The 20,856-nt window shown below is 55.2% G+C and overlaps 1 protein-coding gene across 6 annotated transcripts in view; it reads right to left on the bottom strand.

Moving 5' to 3' along the window:
• Positions 1 to 20,856, bottom strand: part of ASAP2 (ArfGAP with SH3 domain, ankyrin repeat and PH domain 2) — a gene marked incomplete at both ends in the record, with an annotated part of 114,224 nt that overhangs the window by 25,390 nt on the left and 67,978 nt on the right. For all 6 annotated transcript variants that reach the window (XM_084235004.1, XM_084235005.1, XM_084235006.1 and 3 more), the window contains 8 exons: positions 2,588 to 2,657; positions 2,736 to 2,839; positions 6,852 to 6,938; positions 7,423 to 7,498; positions 13,057 to 13,142; positions 16,045 to 16,174; positions 17,193 to 17,242; positions 18,730 to 18,804. In XM_084235004.1, the coding sequence (XP_084091130.1) occupies positions 2,588 to 2,657; positions 2,736 to 2,839; positions 6,852 to 6,938; positions 7,423 to 7,498; positions 13,057 to 13,142; positions 16,045 to 16,174; positions 17,193 to 17,242; positions 18,730 to 18,804 (678 nt within the window). The remainder of the gene's footprint in view (positions 1 to 2,587; positions 2,658 to 2,735; positions 2,840 to 6,851; positions 6,939 to 7,422; positions 7,499 to 13,056; positions 13,143 to 16,044; positions 16,175 to 17,192; positions 17,243 to 18,729; positions 18,805 to 20,856) is intronic.

The following is a 20,856-nucleotide window of genomic DNA, read 5'->3' as shown; positions in this document are numbered from 1 at the left end:
AGTTAGCATATTTGGGGAGATGCCGGCTAAACAGGTAGGCCACATGGGGAGCCAAATCAAAGCCAAACCCAACCAAACGGCATCGTGAGCTCTTGAGGGCAGAGGTTAATTCACGTCACTGAAGAACACTCGTCAGATGCAGCAGGGCTAGCACGTGTGCACGTGTGTGTATATGAGTGTGTGCATGAGTGAGTGAATGTGCATGCAAGGATTCTGCTTTCCAGAACATGCAGAACACCCAGGAAAGGCAAGAACAGATGTGTGCCTCAAGGCACGGTGCTCTATGTGCCCACTTGCTTTCCTGGCAAGGCCAAGGGTGGAGCCCACCTGCCCCTGGGTGGGGTGCATGCACTGGCCACTCCCAGACCTCCAGGCCGGTGGCTGTGGCAGAAGGAGGCACCCAGCGCCCCAGGGAGGTCCCTCACTATACACACAGCACTGAGGAACATGCTGGTTGTGTGAAGCCAAGCTGTCAGCCCCTAGCGAGGCGGCTCCGACTGTGCTGGCGGCCAACTGCAGGCGGCTCTGCACTCAGTGTGCGCAGCCTGTACGTCTGCTGGAGGAAGCCCACGCCCTGGGAGCCAGGGGCCGCCCATGTGCTCGCAGCAAAGCCTGTTCTGTTTCGGCAACAGAGGGAGAACTGCTTGGGCAGAGCTCAGGCCCTGGGCCCAGCAGGAAGCTGTCACGAAACAAACACCTGATGACTTAAGAGCTCCAGACCAGCACGGAGTGAAACTCAGTCTTATTTAATAAACTTTCGGCCTGGAGGCGGTGAGGCCGAGGTAAAGCCAACGACGGCGGGGCAGGCGTCTGGAGTCAGACCACAGACCACAGGTGTTCGGGCAGGCCAGGGGCCGGGCCAACTGCCAACCCACATTCTCTGTCTTATTTATTTTTTCTGCTTTTAAAATAAAACATTTATTGCTACGCTGGTTGATACAGAACAGCTTTCCTCTCATTTTGGATTTGAAGCACTAGACCGCTGAACACACGAGCAAGAAAAGCCGCAGCACGAGGAGGGTCTCTGCTCAGGAGGCATAACCCAGCTTGGGACAGTTCCCAGTCCCTGCTAGAGAACCACGGACCCTACATGGCATCACTGATTTCCCGCTAGAGAAATATGGACCCACATGGCATCACTGATTCCTACTTAACGTATGGGCTGAAGTCACCTGGTCAGCTGCCTCTTGAAGATCGAGTGCAAGAGAGGGATGGAGGGTGGAAGGGGCTGTACATCTTTCTGGAAGTGCCTTCCCACTGTCACGTGGGAAGGGCCCATTGGAAAAATCTGTCCTATGGGGACAGATTCTCCCCTTTTCCACTTTTAAAGAGGAGGGTGACCCCGCACACGTGCACCCTTGGCCTGCGGCACTCAGCCCAGGCCCCCGGGCATGTGCCTTGGTGGACAGGACGCAGGTGGGGATGCGAACCGTCCGGCCCGGGAGGGAATCTCGAGCAAGGCCGGTGAGAGTTGAACATGGAAAAGAGAAAAGGCCTAACTCGACAGGCGAGAAACACAGTCGGCCGCCTAGGACTTGTGGCCCAGAGGCCCCCAGAGCCCCGCAGACCACACTTGACATCAGTGTCTCTCCCTTCCCGCAGAAGAGACTGCGAAGGGGAAGAGACGCCTGCCCCAGGCCCCCTTCGGGGTTACTGCTTCTTCACTGTGAGTGCAGAGAGGGCTGCTTCTCCAGAACCCCCTGTGAGCCATGACCTTTCTCTGGGCTCAGAAGAGACTGTGCTTCTGCCCAGCGCTGCCTTTCTCAGGGGCCTGTGGGGGACTGGGGATGACCACGGTCAGGTGAAGACCCAGTGTCACGACCGCACAACCTTCTGCGTGAGGAACAGAAAAGCCAGCCTTCACCGTGTGCTCATCAGCAAGGAAGCAGTTACAACTCCAGAAACACCTCCGCTTCCTCCAGGCCCCACCCCAAGGCGAACTGAAGGCACAAGGGCTTGAGGGCTGTGTCTGTAACTGGCCAGACTCCCTGGTCTAGAAAGCCAACTCAGGGGCTCCCATGATCTGGGAACACGGCCCCGGTGCCCAGCGTGGGGCCCGTCGCCCGGTGACAGGGCAGGGCTGATAAAGGCTGGCGCGGTGAGTGAGGTTTCTAGAATCCAGTGTTGGAGATGGAAATCTCTCCTCTTGGACTCCTGATGCTCCGAAGCCAGGCCACATAAACGCTATTTCCCTTTGGAGAAGGGGTGGTCTCCCTAGTTAGAGGCTCGATTTTCAGAGACAAGAAGAGCTGGGAAGGGGCCTGCTGATTTTGTTTCTGGAAGGGACAGGGTCCAGAGGTGCCCCAGCTCATCGGGTGTGCCCGCCTGTCGGGCAGAGGAAGAGAATGGCACCCCGGCTAGAAGGGGCGGGGTGGTCGGCAGGTGCCCCAGACCAAGAAGGGACCCAGTTGAGCTGTCTTCAGCAGAGGACGCGCCCTTAATGTCCTAACCCACAAAGAACAGGCGTGCAGGTGCGCGTGTGCACGAGTGGAACAAGTGTGCATGCAAGGGGAGAGATTCCCGCATCGTGCCAAGTTCTCCCCCTGGCCCCATGACTGCAGGGGCCTTGGGGGCGCGAGACACTCACCGTGCCGTGGGATATGGTCAGAAAGCCGTTCTTCACAGAGCATTTCCTCTTCTGCCACACCTTTCGGATCCTTACAGATAAAGGGGAAAGAGGTGAGACAGCCTGGACGGGCAAGGAGCTTGCTGCACCCCCGCCCCCTGCCACCTACCCGTCACTCTTCTTGTAGAGGTTCCCGTTGCGCTCGGTCCCATGCTCCTTGTTTCCCTGAGGCTGATGCAAGCTGTAGGCTGCGCTCTGGCGGAGTTGTGAGTCCTGAAAAGTGTTTCAGAAGTTGTTTTCAGTCCCGTCCAGATCCCAATTAAAAGAAAAGATGAAGCAGTGCACAAAGGAGATGCAAGGCCTTAACATGTTTCGATTTCCCTGCTCATCACACCAGACACAGGGACACACAGGTCACACCGGAGCTCGTGAACGCCACCTGCAGTGGCGAGCCCCGAGGATGGGCATCACCGGGCTCGACGTCACTGAGTTCCTGTGCCCTCCAGAGGACTGTGTGGCAAAAAGAGCCCAGAGAACCAGGTGCCATGAGTGCGGGAAAAGATGGGCTTTCAAGCGAGAGCCCAAACCAGCACCTGCCCCTCTCCTCGACACTAGTGGCAAACTCCCGGCCGCACCTTCCTCCCTGGAGAATGGGAAAATGACACCCAGTAAGGACAGGAAATAGCTGGAGGTCTGACAAGGGCCATGCGTGGGAACTTGGAGAACGTAACAGGTACTGACCAGTGTCCCTTTCGCGTGCCCTGATTCCAGCAGAGGGGCCGGCCCTGAGCCGGACTGCTTCCAGCAGTGACCACAGGGAACTCAGCCTCGGGGTGGCTAAGGTGGCTGAGAATCTGGCTAAGGCTGCCACTCCGGAAACTCCAGCCTTTGAATCTGTGATGGTGTGGGACCACCCCAGCCGAGAGTGCACAGCAGCAGATGCTCCGCTGGCATCTGAAGGGTGTGCCCGCATCCTGAGCCAGGGTCAGCGCTGAAAATTCGCAGATGTCATGGAAACCAGGGAGCCAAGCGTGAGCAGAGCTCCCCAGTCAACCAGTGCAAGCCCCTGTCTGCGGGGGAGAACCCCCGGTGAGCGCATTTCATCACAGGAGGTACAGAAATGACAAAGGGTTCGCACAGACATGGGGCTCCTCAGGGTGTTCCCAGAGACAAGGCTGGACTAGTCTCTGCCACCAGGTAGCTGGCTGTCCTTGGGGGGAGCAGGCAAGGCCTACAAGACAAAGCTAGTACCCTATAATGGATGCCCTGAAAAGTGAGCAGCTTGTGGAGGACGGCCTGAGGGTGTGGAGGCCGAGTGCTGAGGAGCAGGCAGGCGTTGAGGGGGTGAGGAGTTGGAAGCAGTGGGGAAGGCATACAGAGCCTGGAGAGCTGGGGGAAGCTGGCCCATCCCCCAGGGGACAAGGACAGATCACGCAGCCAGGATGAAAGTGGGTCAAGTGGTGGAGGGACAGGCAGGTTGAGATCCAAAACCAAGCAAGACACTGGATTCATGACAGGTTCAAAGGTTTTGAAACACAAAAGACTTTCATTCTGATGGAGTCTCTATCAGTTTGTTGTGTGTATTTTCAGATGTCACATGTCAGAGACCACTGCCGGGTGGAAGGTGACAGAGACGCACCTCTGAGCCGTCTAACAAGAGTGTGACAGTCCAGCACTTACGCTGAGGTCTTTCATCCATTGTGAGTTCATTTTTGATAAGGTGTGAGGTCCAAACCCATTCTTGTACCTGTTGTGGTTCCCAAGTGTCTCAACACTGGTTGCTGAGAAGACTATTCTTTCCTCGTCGGGTGATGTTGGGGTCCCTGCTGAAACCACTGACCCAGCACGCGAGGGCCCCTTTCTGGACTCTCGACTCAATTCCACTGACGGATCTATCTGACCTTATGCAAGTTCTACAGTGTCTTTCTGTTTACATACAAAGTTCTTAAGTGCTTATTTAAATATCTATTTTAAGTACTTTAAATACCATCTACTCCATTTATAAAAGCTGTATTATCATTGCTTTGTGGTTAAGGGTTGCAATCAGGAAGTGTGAGTGACACTTTCAACTTTGTTCTTTTTTTTAAGGCTGTTCTGGCTATTTGGGCCCCTTGCATTTCCATAAGACTTCTAGTGTCAGCTTGTCAATTTCTGCAAAAGGCAGCTGGAATTTTACTAATGTGGGTCAGCGGCGGGAGGACTGACCTGCTGACGGTGTTCAGTTCTCCAGTCTGTGACCACGGGGGGCTGTCTAGCATTGACTTCTTAAACTCCGCAACATATGGGGGACAACTTTGGGGAAGAAGCTTCCACACAGCAGTCAACTGGGGGTGGACATTCCATTACTGGCCAACAACAGAGCCTGGACATGCAAACCCAGAAGGAGAGGGGGCCTGGTTCTGCACGGGGGGCCAGGTGGCGCTGGGGGCTCGCTGCACAGCAAGGGCAGGCAGCTCACTCCCTGGGAGAGGATGGCTCAGTCCACACCCTCTCAGAAGGGCACCAGAAGTCTAGCGAAAACCCAGATTTAAACATTACTGGAAATAAATGCAGCGAAGGGAAAATGGAGAAATAGTGCTCACCTATATGAATCTCCATGAAAGACTAAAAATAAACCTGTCAAAAGACTGAACTGCACAACCATGAAATGTGCCTATTGATTTGGGAAGGAAAAAAAACTGCACAAAATCCGTGGAGAAGCCGCGTGAGCAGTGCTGAGGGCGTCCAGGCCGAGCATATTAAGCTGACTCTTTGCAGGTCTGCGCATGAGATAAAGGACATTTTTCTTTCAACAGAGCCTGACCCGATGCCAGAGGGAAGGAAGAAATGACCGTTTTGTTCTCTAGACCAGGCATTTCTTGAACCACTGAAAAAAATGCAGGCCAAACCCCAAGCTAAGCTATTGTACCTGCTTTAAAACTACTTCAGCATCCTCAGGGTGAGCCAACAAAGATCACTCTTCTTACCTGTTCACACAGGTTTCACAGCCACCTGCTCAAGCACAGTCAGCCCTTTCACATCAACCCCCCGTTTCAATCAAATGGAACATGACACAAGGGAAAAGCCTTCTTTCTGGGGAGACAATGACCCTAGCATGTGGGAGCCACAGGGGAGGGCGGGGTGGGGGGGTCACGTCCACAGCCGGCTCCCGGACTGGCCAAGGAGGGAGTGTCTGCAGATGAAGACACGGCCAGCAGTCCAGAGGAGAGCGAGATGGAAAGAAGTCGAAGGGAGCCTGTGACGGGAGCTCACGGGCTGCGGGGTGAGCGCAGGCTCCCCGGGGGGCCGGGCTGCCCATGGGCCGGGGAGCGTGGGCGGGAATGGACAGTGGCTTCATCTTCACAAAGGACCAAAAGCATCAAATGTAAACTTGAAACTTCCGCAGCACTAATATCTGTGCGTTCAAATTCTCTAGGCTTTATGAACGCACGGCAGTGGACAGAGGAAGGGGGAAGGTGAAAGCTCCCGGCCAGCAACACAGACGGGGAGGAAGCATGCAAACGTCCGTAATTCATTAAAATAGTGAACTACTTACTCTCCTAGACTTCGGTCACAAAGGTAAATGCATTTGGGAGAAAAAGAACATTCCGTTATAGTAAGTACAGGAACTTGGAAGCAGCACACCGAACAGTCCACAGTGACCTCACGCTAAACAGGCACTTACCTGAAATCTAGGAGCTACGCATTAGACACACCCTTCATTGACAAGGATGTGGATTTATGTCAAACTCACCTTATAATATAGCCCCACTATAGCAAAATCATCATAGAATGACCCTAAAAATGTACTCTCAGTGTTTTGTTTTTTAACTAGCCCCCAAACACAAAATGTCACTGCTGATGTGTCTGCGTGCAGAGAAGTATGACGTGAAGGTGGAGCCGAGGAACCCGGGCTTCCTGTCCATGGGAAAGCTGCTCACGCTTAAGGACACAGGCTCGGGGCCGATGGCTCAGAGGCCTGCTGGGGTAGACAGGCAGGGCCTGCAGAGCTCCAGGCTCAGAATCACAGACACGAATGGGGAGCAAGAGAGACCCGCCGGCCCTGAGCCTCACCAGGCACATGACCGTGCAAAAAAGTTGCACAGGCTATCAAGGCCACACCTAGAGGAAATGTTTCCGCTGAAATAAAGGCTTCTGGGTAGGTGGTCGCCTGAAACCGAAGGGCCAGCGGGACGTCTTCATGCATCGACACAGCCTGGGACTGAGACGCGAGTACCCAGGGGACGGATGTCACACCCTCAGTCCCAAAGCCTCTGAGCGTGCTTTCAAAATTAAATCTTCTCACCTCTTTCTGTTCAACCTGCAACGCTGACTTGAGAATGTCTCGAAGCTGAATCAGCTGCCTTCTTTCTTCATCCTGGGCCTGTTTGATCTGTAGAAAACAAAACAAGTCACGTTTCCATCCTCCACCATGCAAGTGCCCCCTGTCACCCCACTTACCCACCTCTTTCCTCTCCCCTCCCCGACCCTATACCCACCATTTTGTGTGGGCAGTCTAAGAGTTTGTTGTTTGTTTATTAGTTAGCAGTAGACACAGGTGCTGATTTATAAGGCTGTACGCCTCCAGCCTACATCATGTTACACACCAACGTTATTTCAATAAAAATGTTTAAAAAGAGCAAAGAGAAGCAGGACGGAGGCCACAGGAAATGCCGGGCTTCCCAGGGAAGGTCTGCATCAATGTAAGAAACGCCTCCTACTGCTTAAATCTCCTTCCAGCCAAGGGGGCAGAGGGGAAGGCCGAGCCCCTTGGGGCTGGGCTGAGGAGCAAATGCAAGACACAGACATGACACAGGATCGGAGCATCAGCTGCACAGACACCGTCTCCACGCTGATGGGAGAGTGTTTCTACTCACCGTGTGGAGGTCAGTGGAGAGGGTTTCAATGGAAGGCTTGAGGCTTTCTACTGCTTTCAGTCCATCCTGGAAAAAACTAAGAGGAGGAAGGAAAAAACAGAGATTGTGCTTGGTGAAAAGAAAAACAATTGTCAGGTGGTGGGAAAACACTTCTTGAACGTGACTGCAGTTATTTGCCATTTTTCTTGACCCCCCTGTTAAGTGAGAGCTGAATTTTCAGTTTGTAAAGGGAAACAGGACTCAGCTAAACATGACAGCAAAGGCTTCATCCCGGAGCATAAGAGGCTGAGGCTGAGAACGCAAACAAGAATCTCACATACACGTATTTTCCTTGACAGATGAGAGCTAGTAGAAGAGAATGCAGGGGAAAAAAAAAAAAAACAAGCTGGTGTGATGTCATTAACCGCCAAGCTTCCCCCACGCAGGAGGGAAGGGAGGCGGGCATGGAGGCCTGGAGATCAAATATCAAAAGGAATCTTTGTTTTCAAGTTCAGACGCAAAGCTTGAGACTCATTTATAGCAAGTGACTGGGGAACACAATTGAAGCAGGACAGGTTCTGCAGCAACAGGAGGCTTCCGCTCAGCAACAGGAGGCCGTGCGCCTTGGGAGGATGGAGAGAAGGTTTCCAGAGCTGCTCAGCACAGAATTCACACCCTGTCACTGCAGGCTTCAGCTCACACAGTGTTTCTTCCTTTCTGTACATGCCAGACACACCTGCCTGTCCCCCCCACCAAGCCCTTCCTGCTCAGGGCCTTTGCACCTGCTGTTGCTTCCCAGTAAAGAATCCTCCCCGCAGCATATCCTCTATCGATACTTCACCTCATTCCCACTCAGTCTTCAAGTTGTAAGTTAAGCATCACCTCCTGAGTGATGCTTCCCACGGCCTCTACTTGGAGAGAGGTTCCCTTCTCTCAGCATGCTGTCTTTTACTTCAAAACGCTCACCAGAGCTGCAGCTGTGGATTCATGAGTGGGACTATTTAAAGCAAAATTACCCCATGAGATCTGAAGTTCTAGGAGTCTGAGAACATCCACAAAGTCTGGCACATTTCAAGCGCATGACATTTGTCCAATGAAGAAATAATTCACTGGCAGCCAAGGAGAACATCTTCACAAAGCCATCTGGGCCTCGCCTGTGTCCACGTGAGGGGATATTTATTTCTTTTAGACTTAGCAACAGTCCTGTGGGGCTTTCCCATGTCGAGCATGTAGTAAACAGGAGGGGCTGGACAAACAATGCAGATGGCTTCAGAGCAGCGATTCCCAGGAGGAAGGAAGGGAGAAGGGGCACTCCGGACGTGGCCAGGGGCCCTGCCGATGGGAATCATGGGGGCTGGGCTGTGCGTTTGCTTACCTTACTCTTCAGACTTCATTCTTTGTGTCCTGATCCCCCCGCCCGCTTCGCCTACTCATCTCCCCAGTACAGACTAAGCTCCCGGCACAGCAAGGGCGTCAGCGTTATAACCGTTTCTCCACGGGAGTGTTTCCACCGTCCGGGCAGAGACACCCGGGGCAGAGACACCAGGGGCCCGGCTCTGAGCCCAGCCTCCATGGCAAAGATGCGCGCAGGGCAGGCGCCCTTTGAAACAGAGCAGACAGAGCCGCTGGAAGAGAAACTGAGCTTTCCTCTCCCGCATGGGCTCATTTGCTCTCTGCTGGTTTCCGCTATAGTCTTTATGTAACTGTTTCCCTCATCCCCCCCCCCCCAATTCTTGCTAGAGGGAGGGGGAGGCAGCCGGGAGAGGGAGAGAGCGGAAGCGCACGGGAGGGGAGGAAGACATCAGGAGGCCGCGTGGAAGTAAACGCCTCTGCCCGGGCAGAGGGCAGCTGCTGTGATGGTCCCCGGGCGGGTTCCTGGCCTGGAGGTGGGGCCCAGGGCCTTTCCCATCGGACATGGCGTCCAGCGTGACGCGGGGCAGGGCCCCTGGAGTCACCACTGAACATTTGGTTTCGCCTTTGCAGTCTGTTTGCCGAGCTGGAGCATCACCCTGGAAACCTTCTATTTCCGAAGCCTTTGTCCTTCCACACCTTGCCCATGGAGGCGTTGTTTTGGCACCTAGGTGCACCCCCAAAATGAAATCAGATTGGCGGGGGGTGGGGTGGGGCTGGTGTCAAAGAAAGGGGTCCTGTCGCCACCTGGCTGCCTATCAGCGCGAGCCACCCCGCGCGCCCCCTGGCAGGTGGAACTGTTGACACCTCCCGAGCTCCCGTCAACACCCCCGTTAATATCGCCAAATGCCAACTCTTCTAATCAAATGTTTTCTAGCTGGCCTGACCAAATTCCAAGCCTTTAAAACACATTCGTGGAGGTTCAGTCAGCCTTCAAGCTGCCACCACGGAGGTGAGCACAACAGCCCCCCGGGGCTCACACCGTGAGGGGTCTGTGCTCGGCAGCCGGCTCCCTGCCACCCCCAGGCCACCCGGACTGTGCCTCGGCCAACGGGTGCCACATGCACTGGGCAGCAGCTGCCAGAGTGGCCCTTGCAGGCCCTTGCTCAAGGGACAGGTCAAGTCCATGCCCCTTCCCACTTAGCAGCACATGACCGTGTGTTGGTTTTAAGTGATTTAACCCATTTCCAGAATCCACTCGACCACAGGATCCTCAAAGCTTAGCAGCAAAAGCTGATAAGACACATTTGCGGGGAGTGCAGAGCGAGGGGGGATGCAAATTCTTTCCTCAAATCAAATAACAGGCAGAGGCAGTCTGGGTTCCCACACCTCGGCCCAGCACGACCCGCTCCCTGGGTAGGGGCCGGGCCTCACGGGCAGGGACTCCACAGGGCTGCCAGGTGATGGAGCCACCAGCACTCTCATCCGAAGACACAGTTTATGCCCAAACTATGAATTTTAAAAAGTCCAGCTATTTGAACGACTTGAGAGTGAGTGCTCCCTCTCCCACATCCACAAAGGAAGTGACAGGAGACGCGTCATTTCCAAAGGTTACTGGGCCAAAGCCCATAAAAGGCCAACAGTTCACTTTCCACCGTGGTCAGTTGCTACCCAACTGATCAGTTTGGGCAAAATAAAGGGAGGAAAAAAAAGGAAATCCCAGAATAGCTTCTTCTTAAAAATAAAGTATGAGCAGGGAAGTGGCCCACTTCCTACAGTGCCACACTCAGGGCTGCACAGAACTGAAAGAGGGATTTCTGCCTTAGTCACAGCTAGGACCATGGTCTCTGTGAAATAATTCACCTTGGAAATTCTACCCGTGAGAGAGGAGATCGGCTTCCTCTTCTTCTATCCTCAGATGACTTGCTTGGCCACTTGCTTTGCTGTCTGACCTCCTACTTCAGAAAAGCAAGGTCCCCAAAGTTGCCTTGGGGATTCCAAATCAAAGCTGGGTTTAATTCGACAGTGCCAGTCGTGGCTGCGAAAGTGTGTCAGGTAAATGTGGGTGGCACAACAGATGAAAATAAATGTCACGGCCCTTTCCTGGAAGGTGCACAGTGCCATGGGGGCAGGACAGCATAGGAAAGTTGCCCTGACGCAGGGGTGCAGAGAGTGGCGGGGACACAGAGGGAGAGCAGATGCCCCGTCGGGGCAGAGAATCGCATCAGAGGAGTCGTCACACGGAGCTGGACCATGGGGTGGAGAGGGGGGTGGGCTCCGTACAGGCTCACCCCCGTGGGACTCGGCCTGTGGGGCCGGATCTGACCCCAAAGACTTCTCCTGGCAGACCCGCCATCTGCCTGTGGACCCTCTGTCTAGCCCAAGCGCCGGCCCCCAGGTGTGGCCCACATCCCACCGGTGCCATCTAGCACACATGGAAACCTCACCTGAGCAGACATGGGAGGGAAGGAGCCTTGTGGGGTACCAGCCTGCTCCCCCACTCAGTGCTGTCCCCTCCCGGCCGCACTCACTCCCAAGACTGGACTTGTGGGGCATAGACAGCTGTTTGCCCCTGTGAGGATGAGGTCCAGGAGGCGAGACCTTTGCTTCCTCCTTGATGTACCTCAGAACCTTAAAAAGCACAAAGCAGAGGGTCTTCCCTGGTGGCGCAGTGGTTGAGCGCTGGGCTGCGAAGCTGCCCGCAGCCTCTGCAGTGCTGGTTCAATCCCCAGCTGCCTGCAAGGGTCCCACATGGTGCGCAGACCTCAAGTGCTGTGCCCGCTGCTCCCCTCAGCAGTGTACTTTGTCAGTCTGTCTGTTTTGTTCCCTGCTCTGGCTCTGGTGAATCCTCTCATCCTCCCATGCTTCTGACTGTACCCAGTGCTTGTATAAATAAATCAATCTTTAAAAAAAAAAAAAAAGCACCAAGCAGAGAGCAGGAGCTCAGGAAACACCTGCCTAATGGATGCTCGGTGTCAGCCTTTTCAAGAACTTCCTAATCCATGCGGGATAAAATGTAAAACCGGGCTGAAAAGCCTCAGAGATGTGCACGGCCCCTGGGGTCCTAGGACAATTCTCCCTCCCCAGCGCCACCCCCAGCTCCTGTCCCACTGGCCTTCCTGGAATGGCCTCAAGCCTTGGCCTTTGCCTGGAATGTTCTTCTTCTATCCCTTAGAGCCCCTCCTCACCCTTTACATCTCAGGATACATGTCTCCCCTAAAGAGGCTTACAGCCAATTCAGGAAGTATTTGAAGACCTACTGTGTGCCAGCATTCTAGCTGCTGGGGAAAACAGCAAGAAATAAAACAAAACCCTCTAATCCCTGTCTCCAATTTCCATCTACCCGAGCTCCTTCTATTACAGTCTTCCTTTGATTCAGTCCTTTTGAACCCTTTAAAACGTCCAGTTAAAAAGCTGTTGGCTGATGTCTGACTCCCCTACTTGATGGGCGCCGAGGCTGGACCGGAAGGCACTTCACCTCGGCATTTCGGGGCTGCTCCCCACCACGCACTCAGCAGGCATGAGGGAGGAGCCCCATGTGCAGGGGCCCCAGGGGGCCGGGGTCTGGGAGGAAAAGCAGCAGCAGGACAGAAAACAAGGCTGGGAGGTGAGGGCCAGATGGAAGGGTGCGCCTGTTGGTGCTTGGGCAGCCCTGGAACCTGGAGTTTCTCCTTCTCGTCCCCACAGAGGCTCCTCAGTTCATCACGGCCTGACTCCGCAGGTTACCGGATGGAAGCCTTTTCTCAGTTTAACACAGTGGCTCAGTACGAATCAGAGCATCTGAGAATTACCAGAGTCTGCTAGGGCACGCCAGTTTGCGCCTCTACAAAAATAAACGTATTTGGTCATTACCATAGGTCCTTGTGGCATCTTTTTCATTGAAACTTAATTCTCAAATGTTCTCAAAAATTCACTTTTGAGGTGGTTTCTCGCACCTTCCCAGGGCTGTTGAATCAGCAGCACCATCTCATCCGGGGCATCAGCAGCCCCACAAAGAGAAACCCTGTGGCCGGCAGCCCCGTCCGCCCCACCCCATCCTGGCAGCCGCTGCCTGTTTCTGTCTCTGCAGCTGCCCACTCCTGACCTTTCAAAGAAATGAAATCACACGGCCCCGTGGCCCAGCCATGGCCGTTCCTGGGGGCAGCTTTTCAAGGCTCCTCTGCCATGGCCGCATCCACACCGGATTCCCTTTCCCGGGATTTTTAAGTGAGTGTTTCTTTTCCCAGGCCCAGGGCCAACGATCTGTACCTCGCCATAAAAAAGCAAACATTTGAAATGACACAAGAACAAAGAAAAAGAACTTACTTGCATTGGGCGTGAAAATATTTGATGAGATTCTGCAGTAAGTCCACTCCCTTTTTAATCTTTATTTCATTGACCTTCAGCAAATACTGTTAAGAGACAACAAAGGGAGAGCATGAGCTGCACGTGCACTGCCCAGGTCAGAGCTGGTCTCATCCACGTCCTTGAAGCGGGCAGCGCTCCGGGCGGACGGTGGTGCTCTGCCCGCCACACGGCGTGTCCAAGTGGTGCAGGAGGATGAGCGGATACACGGGTCATTTAACACGGAAGGGCCTGGACCACCTGGTCCAAGGCGCCCCTGTTAACCGCAGCAGCATGAGCGCGAGGGGCCCAGCCACCCTGGCACTCCCATCGGCAGGCTCCTGGCCCGCTCCCTTTCCTCAGGCAGGTCATCGCCTGAAGCACCAGCTACTGACCTTGGGCAGCTAAGACGTCCCATCAAGGCCGCTAATCCCCCTCCCCAAAACTGAGAAAGCACGTGATGGCGATAAAAACCAAATTTTAAGTTGAAATGAATTAAAGGCATTTTTAAGTTGCATCCAGCGACCTCCAGACAAGAGGCGGCCGTGGGGATGGAGGCACAGCAGCCGTGCAGGCGCGTGCCCTGCTGGACCACAGAGCCAGGGCCAGGGCTCTGTCAGGCCCGCTCCTTCCGCCCCCTGGTGTGGTCTGCAGAGCCCAGGAGGCGGGTCGCTGGAGGGGATGCGCCTCTGCCACACTTCCAGCTGCAACTGGGAGATTCGCTTTCGGGGTTCTCCCAAGAAGAACCCAGGAGGTTCGCAGCCCAGGGGACCAGAAGGGGCTCTGACACAGGAAACGACAGCATTTCCTCACCTACATTCACTGCCTTTAAGTCCTCGTCTCCCTTCTTTGTGGCATTTATTCACTGTTAATTGAATAAGATGTCTGGCAATGTATCAAAATGATTAAATAGTTAAGAAGCGGCTTGGCAATATGTCAAACTTTAAAGCGCTTACCTTTGGCTTAGAAATTCTTACAGGAACTGACTCTAAGAAGAGCATCATAAACGTTTACACAGATGAATAGAAGAGAAGTTTCTTTCTTTTGAAAGCTTTCCTTGTGAAAATGGCAATAACCCAAATGCAGTAAGTGGGCAATTAATAAACGGTGCATCCGCACAGACAACATTACACAGCCGTGGAGCCCATAAAGCAACGTCTCCGACAGGGAAAGACATTTAGGACAGACTCGTGAGCAAAAATAGCCAGGTCAGAACGCATCCGTGGAGACTGAGCTTGCTTGTGCAAATTAATTTTCATGAAGGCACATATAAAGCTGTTTAGCTAAGTGTTAAACTGGCTATCTTTCGGTGCACAGAATCTGGGGAAATTTTTGCTATATCTTTTATATTGACCGAATTCTTTTTTTTTTAAAGATTTATTTATGCATACAAGAACTGGGACACAGGCTAGAGGTGTGGGGGGTAAGAGGATTCACCAGAGACAGAGTGGGGAGCAGAACAGGCAGACTGACTGAAATACACTGCTGAGGGGAGCAGCGGGGAGACAGGAGAGATCTGCTGCACCATGTGGGTAGCTCCCTGGCCAGGGATTGAACTCACGCTGCGGAGGCTGTGGAGAGCTTTATAGTGCTATGACTTAACCCTTTGTGCCACCAGGGAGGCCCTACTGACTGAATTCTAAGAGCAGATTTCACTTCACAATCAAGAAAGCAGCCTGGGTTTCTCCCACACCCTCTCCATTCACAGGAGCTCTGTAACGCCCATCTGGCAACGCAGTGAACCTGTGAAACTTCTTCATAAAATGCACGTTGAAGATGGATTTCTACATCTGGAAATAAAAGTCTGAAAGCCTTCCCTTTAGATGGACAACAGGCAGCTCAAATTTTAAACATCTAAAGGATGTCAAACGCTTATTCAGCTCAGGATCTCCTGTTTGAGGAACAGTCTCTGGAACAGACCAGAGATCTGAGCTGCAGCTTATGTATGCGCCTTCAGGTGTTGCCCTGGGCTCCTTCTTCCACAGAAAGCCCTTGCCAGCCCGTGTCTGCCTACCAGCTGACATCCTTTTCAGATGCCTTCCCTCCGGAAGCTCTGAGTCCATGGACAGTCCCTGCTATGCGGGCAGACAGGGCCCAGGGGCACCGGGACCAGCACAGCAGGTGGCTTGAGCTAAGACCTCAAGGCTCCACTCAGCAGTGCACGCAGGAGGACAGCTCAGTCAGTTCTTGTGACCCATTCTCCTGGACCCGAGAGAAATCTTGAGTGGCGGGGGGACCCCGCAGAGGGCCCGGACAGGGCAGGTCGTGTGGACCAGCACCCTCTCCTCGAGACCTACCAGCCTGCTGCCTGGGCCTCATTCACGGGGCATTTTCGGTGAGCCGAGTTTGGGTCATCGGGCTCCTCCGAGCTAGTCAGAGAGGGCACAACCTGACCACGCCCTTTCCAAACCTGCTCTCAGACACAAGGACCTGCGTGTCCCTGACTGAGGACACAGCACACCTGTCTCCCAGCATCTGAGCTGATTCCCCAGCACCACCTGCAACAGGCCAGGCAGGTGTCAGCACACGGGAGGTCTGTTCGAAACACGTGCATAAAATACCCTCTCCTGCCTAACGCTCTGGGTTCTGGATAACTTTCTAAATAGTAATAAAAAACTCGAGCAGCGAACAAGGAACAGAGGGACAGGAAGAGCCAAGGGATGCGGAAAACCCCAAAAGTGAGACAGGGACGTCAGTGCACATCAACCGCTGACAACAACGCCAACCACCGAGCTACCCCACCAGGAGAGCCGCCCCCCCGAGAACCACTGGCCCAGCGCCATAGCCTGCGCTCTCAGAACACTTCAGGTTCCAGCTCAGGATGCCCAGGTCCAGCCACTGGCCCCTGCGCTTAGTGGGCGTCGCCCAGTGGGTGTCACCCAGTCCCACCCCGGGAGACCGAGGCTCCGCTAGCAGGGAGCGGGGACACTCACAGGCCGGCACTGCCCGCCCCCGCCCGCGGCCGCCCACCTCGCACATCTGCAGCTGGAAGAAGCGACGCTCCTTCTCCATCTCCTCGGCGATCTCGGCCCCGCTGATCTCCGTGCGGATCATGCCGTGCAGCTTGGCGTGCTCCTTCTTCTCCTTCTCTATCTTGGTTCTGCGTGTGAACAGAGCATGGTCAGTCACGACGCCGCGGGCAAGCGCTGCAGAATGACCACCTCGCGCGACCCTGCCCCAGCCTGTGAGAACGAGGCCCTCTGTGGATGAGGACAGCCTCTCGGCCGCCAGGAAGGGAAACGCTCTTCTGCTGAGAGTCTGCTCCACACTTACTCCCTCAGCACCCGCTCGGTCCAGACCCGGCCCCAGGGGCCTCACACCCACCCCCACCCTCCGGCCCCCACAAGCTCAGAGGCAGAAATGCAGACCCCCAGAATGGAATGACATCAGGGGCTGTGTTCTCCTTGGTGCGACTTCTGTGATTCATCACCCCCAAACATATGCCCAGGGCTGGTAATACAAGAACGCCAGCCAGTGACTGCTGGTGGTTACACCTGAAATGGGCCCCACCTTTCCATCTGGCTCTCCACCAGGTGGCTGGGGGTCAAGTCACGCAGAAACGCTCCTTATTACCCAGCGCGCAGCAACGACGGCGCAAGCACGGGCTCCGGGCCCTTCCTCTTCCCCAGGCGGGTGCAGTAACTGAGGCCAGCGCCGGCCAGCCCGCTCGTCCCACTGCCCCTCTGGGAAGGAGACCTGACTGGGACGGTCGCCCGGTCTGAGGTCAACCAGCCTGGCAGTGAGTTGTGGGCGGGCCCTGGCGCCTCTGGGAGCCACAACCCCTCTTCCCATTCTCCTGGCAGATGACGCAATCATGTAACGTCAGAAAGGTGGGACACCCCAACACCTGACTCTTCTCCCCCTTTCCAAAGCCAAGGGGACGGAGCAGCAGAGAAATGCAGACACAGCCAGAAGCGGACGGCTTCTCAAACCCTAAGCGGGGTTCGGGGGGGCGGGACCTGGATCAGGGTGCCTTGCCTCTAACAGACCCCAGCAACAGCGTCAGGTCAATTCTCTCCTGGATTAAGGTTTATTGAGACAACACCTTTAAGCAATAAAAGCCCAATTTAAACTGAAATCGCGTTACTTATGCTTATTTTAAAAACGAAAACACTCACATTTTTGTTTCATAGTCCTTCCAAGCTTTATCAAAAGGCTTTTTGAGATCCTGGAAACAGAGAGGCATAAATTAGACAGGACTAATCACTAACTTGTGGGCACGAGAAACCCGCTTAGTCCTAACTAGTCGTGAAAGGGGCATTAGTTTCTAAAACACACGACGCGCGTGACCCCGCGAGAGACGGGCAGGCTTTTAGGTACATGAGCAGAGGCCTCGCCTTGTCTCATTTTCTTTTCCAAAACTGCACCACAGAAACTACAGAGGACACAGAAAGATTCCTGTAACGCACATGCCGCCCCACTGTAACGAGTCCTCACCCGGCCCATCTGGCTTCACCCACTCTGCCCTCTGCCCTGGCATCCTTCTGAAATTAAACCCAGAAGGTCTTAACATTTCGTCTGTAAAAGAAATTTATTTTGACTCTGACGTTTTTTGCTAATATATGAGTCTCCCTGACGCATGTAACCCCAATAATTCCACTAGAAAAGCCATTCACATTCTCCTGGGCTCCCCACCTCCTCTCGGTCTGGAACTCAGTACCCTCCTGATGAGGGCCGGCCCACACAGGCCCTGAACCCCTGAAGTTCTCTCGAGGGGTCCTCTCTATTCATGATCCCTTTCTCGGGGTAGTTTTACGAGAGAACATTGGGGGGAGGGGCTTATACCAATAATTTTGGATTCTTCCTGGGCTTCAGCTCTACCCCCGTAAGCTTCATCTCGTGTCCAGCAGCTGCGGACTCGCGGCCTCAGGCCCCCAGAGTCTAAGGTGCAGGTGGTGTCAGGCTCCGGGGGTTTGCGCCCAAACTCTACCCGGGGTGTGTCCCCCCCCCCCACACTGCCATGGCTTCCTGGGGCGGCACGTGTCCTGGCACCCAGGGGACAGTTGGTAGATGACTCGGTGTCCTGCGGCCACTGGCCTGTCCTCCCTGCCTGCCACTCCCCTGGGCACGCTGGGGAGGGAGACTGAGAGGCCTTTGCAGACGTCCCTGACACGGGCCAGCCTGGGCCTGCGATGTGCGGACATGCCCTGGGAATCCTGAGCTGAGCCCCTCCGGGTCTCCTGGAAACCTGGCGCCGGCCTCCCCTTTCACCCCACGTCTGTGCCACAGCATGCAGAGCCAAGGTGCTGCTCTGTCTGCTGCTCCCCTCGAGCCCCACTCTCCTCACCCACAAATTAGGGGGCGATTCACAGCCCAAGCGTTGCTAAGAGGCAGGGTGCAGCAAGCCCCATCCCCTGGAGGGCGGGAGACAAGCCTGTGCTCACGAGTGCAGCTCTCCCCGTCAGGGACACGCGGCCTGGACCCTGCCTTCTCTGCCCAGGTGTCAGCTGCTGTCCCTAAATGGGCCGTTTCTGCCTTCCCTGCACGTCCCCCCCTCCCCGCCACCGTTAGCACAGGGTGACCAGTGGGACATCGAGTCACCCCCTCCAGGGCTGGTCCCAGGAGATGGAGTCAAGGGCCAGTCGGAGGCACCATGTGGGAGGGCCCCACGGCTGGGCAGACACCACGGGGTGGGGCATGAATGGGCTGGCGTACCCCCTTCACGCCTTTCAGGTCCCCCTTCAGCAAGCTGTCCAGCGGGAAGGAGATGATGTTGTTCATGTTCTGGATCTGCAAGACAGAAACGCACAGAGCAGTTCATTTCCTTCTGTGCCTGAAGCCGGGGCCATGGGGTGTTCGCGAGGCCCCTGGGTGGCGAGTCACCTTCCCCTGCACCCAGCCCGCACAGGGACGCCTGCCTCTCCCCTCCACGTGTAACACTCTTGTCTCGCGGGGGAAGCGTGGCTAATGAAGCCTCTGGATCTGCTTCCTCATCCACCTACGAGGTCTGTGAAAGGTGAAAACAGCGGAAAATAACCAATGAAGGGCCACGCTGACCGCAGGAAGGGAAGGCCTGCCCGCTGCCCACCATGTGCCGTCCCTGCCCGGGCCGTGCTCTGCTCAGTGCTCGGTCCCCAGCCTCAGCACAGTGCCCAAGAGGAACACCAAAAGGAGAAACAGAAGTGAGGGGGCTCCTGTCTCCTGTGAATGTGTGTGGGCGATCACTGAGACTGAGAAATAGAACGAATGTGCGTGCAGGGGCACATGCACGTGTGTGTGCGTGTGTCACTGGGAAGAAGACAAAAGGAGGGGCAGGAGGCACTGGGTGAGGTGCCCTGGGCTTCGCCCGGAAGCAAGGCCAGAGGCTGGTGGTGTCCGAAGTTGTCAACATGGAGCAAATGTCCCAACATGAGGGCAGCAAAGCCAGGAGCTCCAGGGGAGACGTTCCAGGGGGAGACTGCCCAGGTTCCAGAACAACAAGGTGCTTCCTCAATGGGACAACCAGGTGAGCTCGCGGCGTCTCATCGCCCAGGCTGGGTTATTCCGTGGCTGCCGGCAGGCTGGGCTGGCGCCCTGCATCACGGCTGCAACAGGAGGACGTGTGTGAGCACAGCCGAGGACGCCGGCCACTGCAGAAGGGTCACTCAACAGGTCACAGGGTGGACACTGTCATGTGCCTGCACCCCCACACTGAGACTGGCTGGATCAGGTCAGCTTTTAAGTACTGCAAAGGTGAGTGTAACACGAGGTCATACAGGTGACAGGAGGGAGTGCTCTGTAACAGGACCACGGCAATGCCACTGTGGACCAGGCTCGGGCAGGTTAGGGGCATCAGAAACAGCCAGAAGGGAGGGTCAGGACTGGGGGAGGTGCCATGGCAAAGGGTCCAGAACTCAGTTACACGGGGCTTGGGGGGAGCCTGGCTTGCCGTCCACACGCGGCATGTCCAGGGAGGCCTGCAGCAGGCCTGCAGACAGGCCGTGCATGCAGGGCCAGCACGAGCCAGCGAGATGGCTGTCCACAGCAGCGGAAAGGCCGCCAGCCCCAGTGTGGTTCACATAGCACTTTAATGCCAGTCACTATATCACTCGGACAAGAAGGTGGGTACAGGTGACTAACATCAGGCAAGGAGAGGAGTCGTGCTCAGTAACCAGCGAAGTCTTACGGCAGAGACGAGTGAAAATCCAGGCATAGCCACACCCTGGGAGGCCGCTTTCACTCACTTGTGTCCGTGAGTGACTTTGCCGGGTTGGCTTCTGGGCCAGGGCCCGTGCCTGGCGGTGAGAACTGCATTGCTAGAGCCCAGCACGACGCCCTCAGGAAGGGGCCGGGGGACGCTGGAGACACAGGCTTAGGGGCCAAAGTGACAGGCACAACCTCAGTCCTCAGGCGCTCACGTCCGCACTGGACACCAAGTCAGCCAAGAGCTGGAAACCACCCCCAGGGGTTCAGAGGAGAGAAAACTGCTTCTGGCCCCACCTCCAGGGAGGCGGTCACTAAGCGGGGCTGAGTCAGCCTCCAAAGTCCTGCAAGGTGGACAGGGGCATCCCCAGGGGAAAGTGCCGGGCGGAGAAGCAGATGGGCAGCAGGATACCCGTCACACATGCAGGGGGCGGCAAAGCCACAGCCGAGGCAGCAAGTGGTGGGGGGGGTCCTTCCAGGGTGGGTCTTTTTTTTTTTTTTGAGTCATTCAAATGATCTAAAATAAGAAACTATTACTTGTGTAATCAGAAAATAATTAGCTAAATCATTACCAGAGAGACAGAAAGTAGATTAGTGGTTACCTGGGGCTGGAGGTGCGGATGGGGATAAGTGTCCCCGAAATGATTCATGGTTATAGAT

The sequence above is a fragment of the Talpa europaea genome, assembly GCF_964194135.1.
Source record: "Talpa europaea genome assembly, chromosome: 6".
NCBI classification, from domain to species: Eukaryota; Metazoa; Chordata; class Mammalia; order Eulipotyphla; family Talpidae; genus Talpa; species Talpa europaea.
This window is presented reverse-complemented; position numbering and strand designations above follow the sequence as displayed.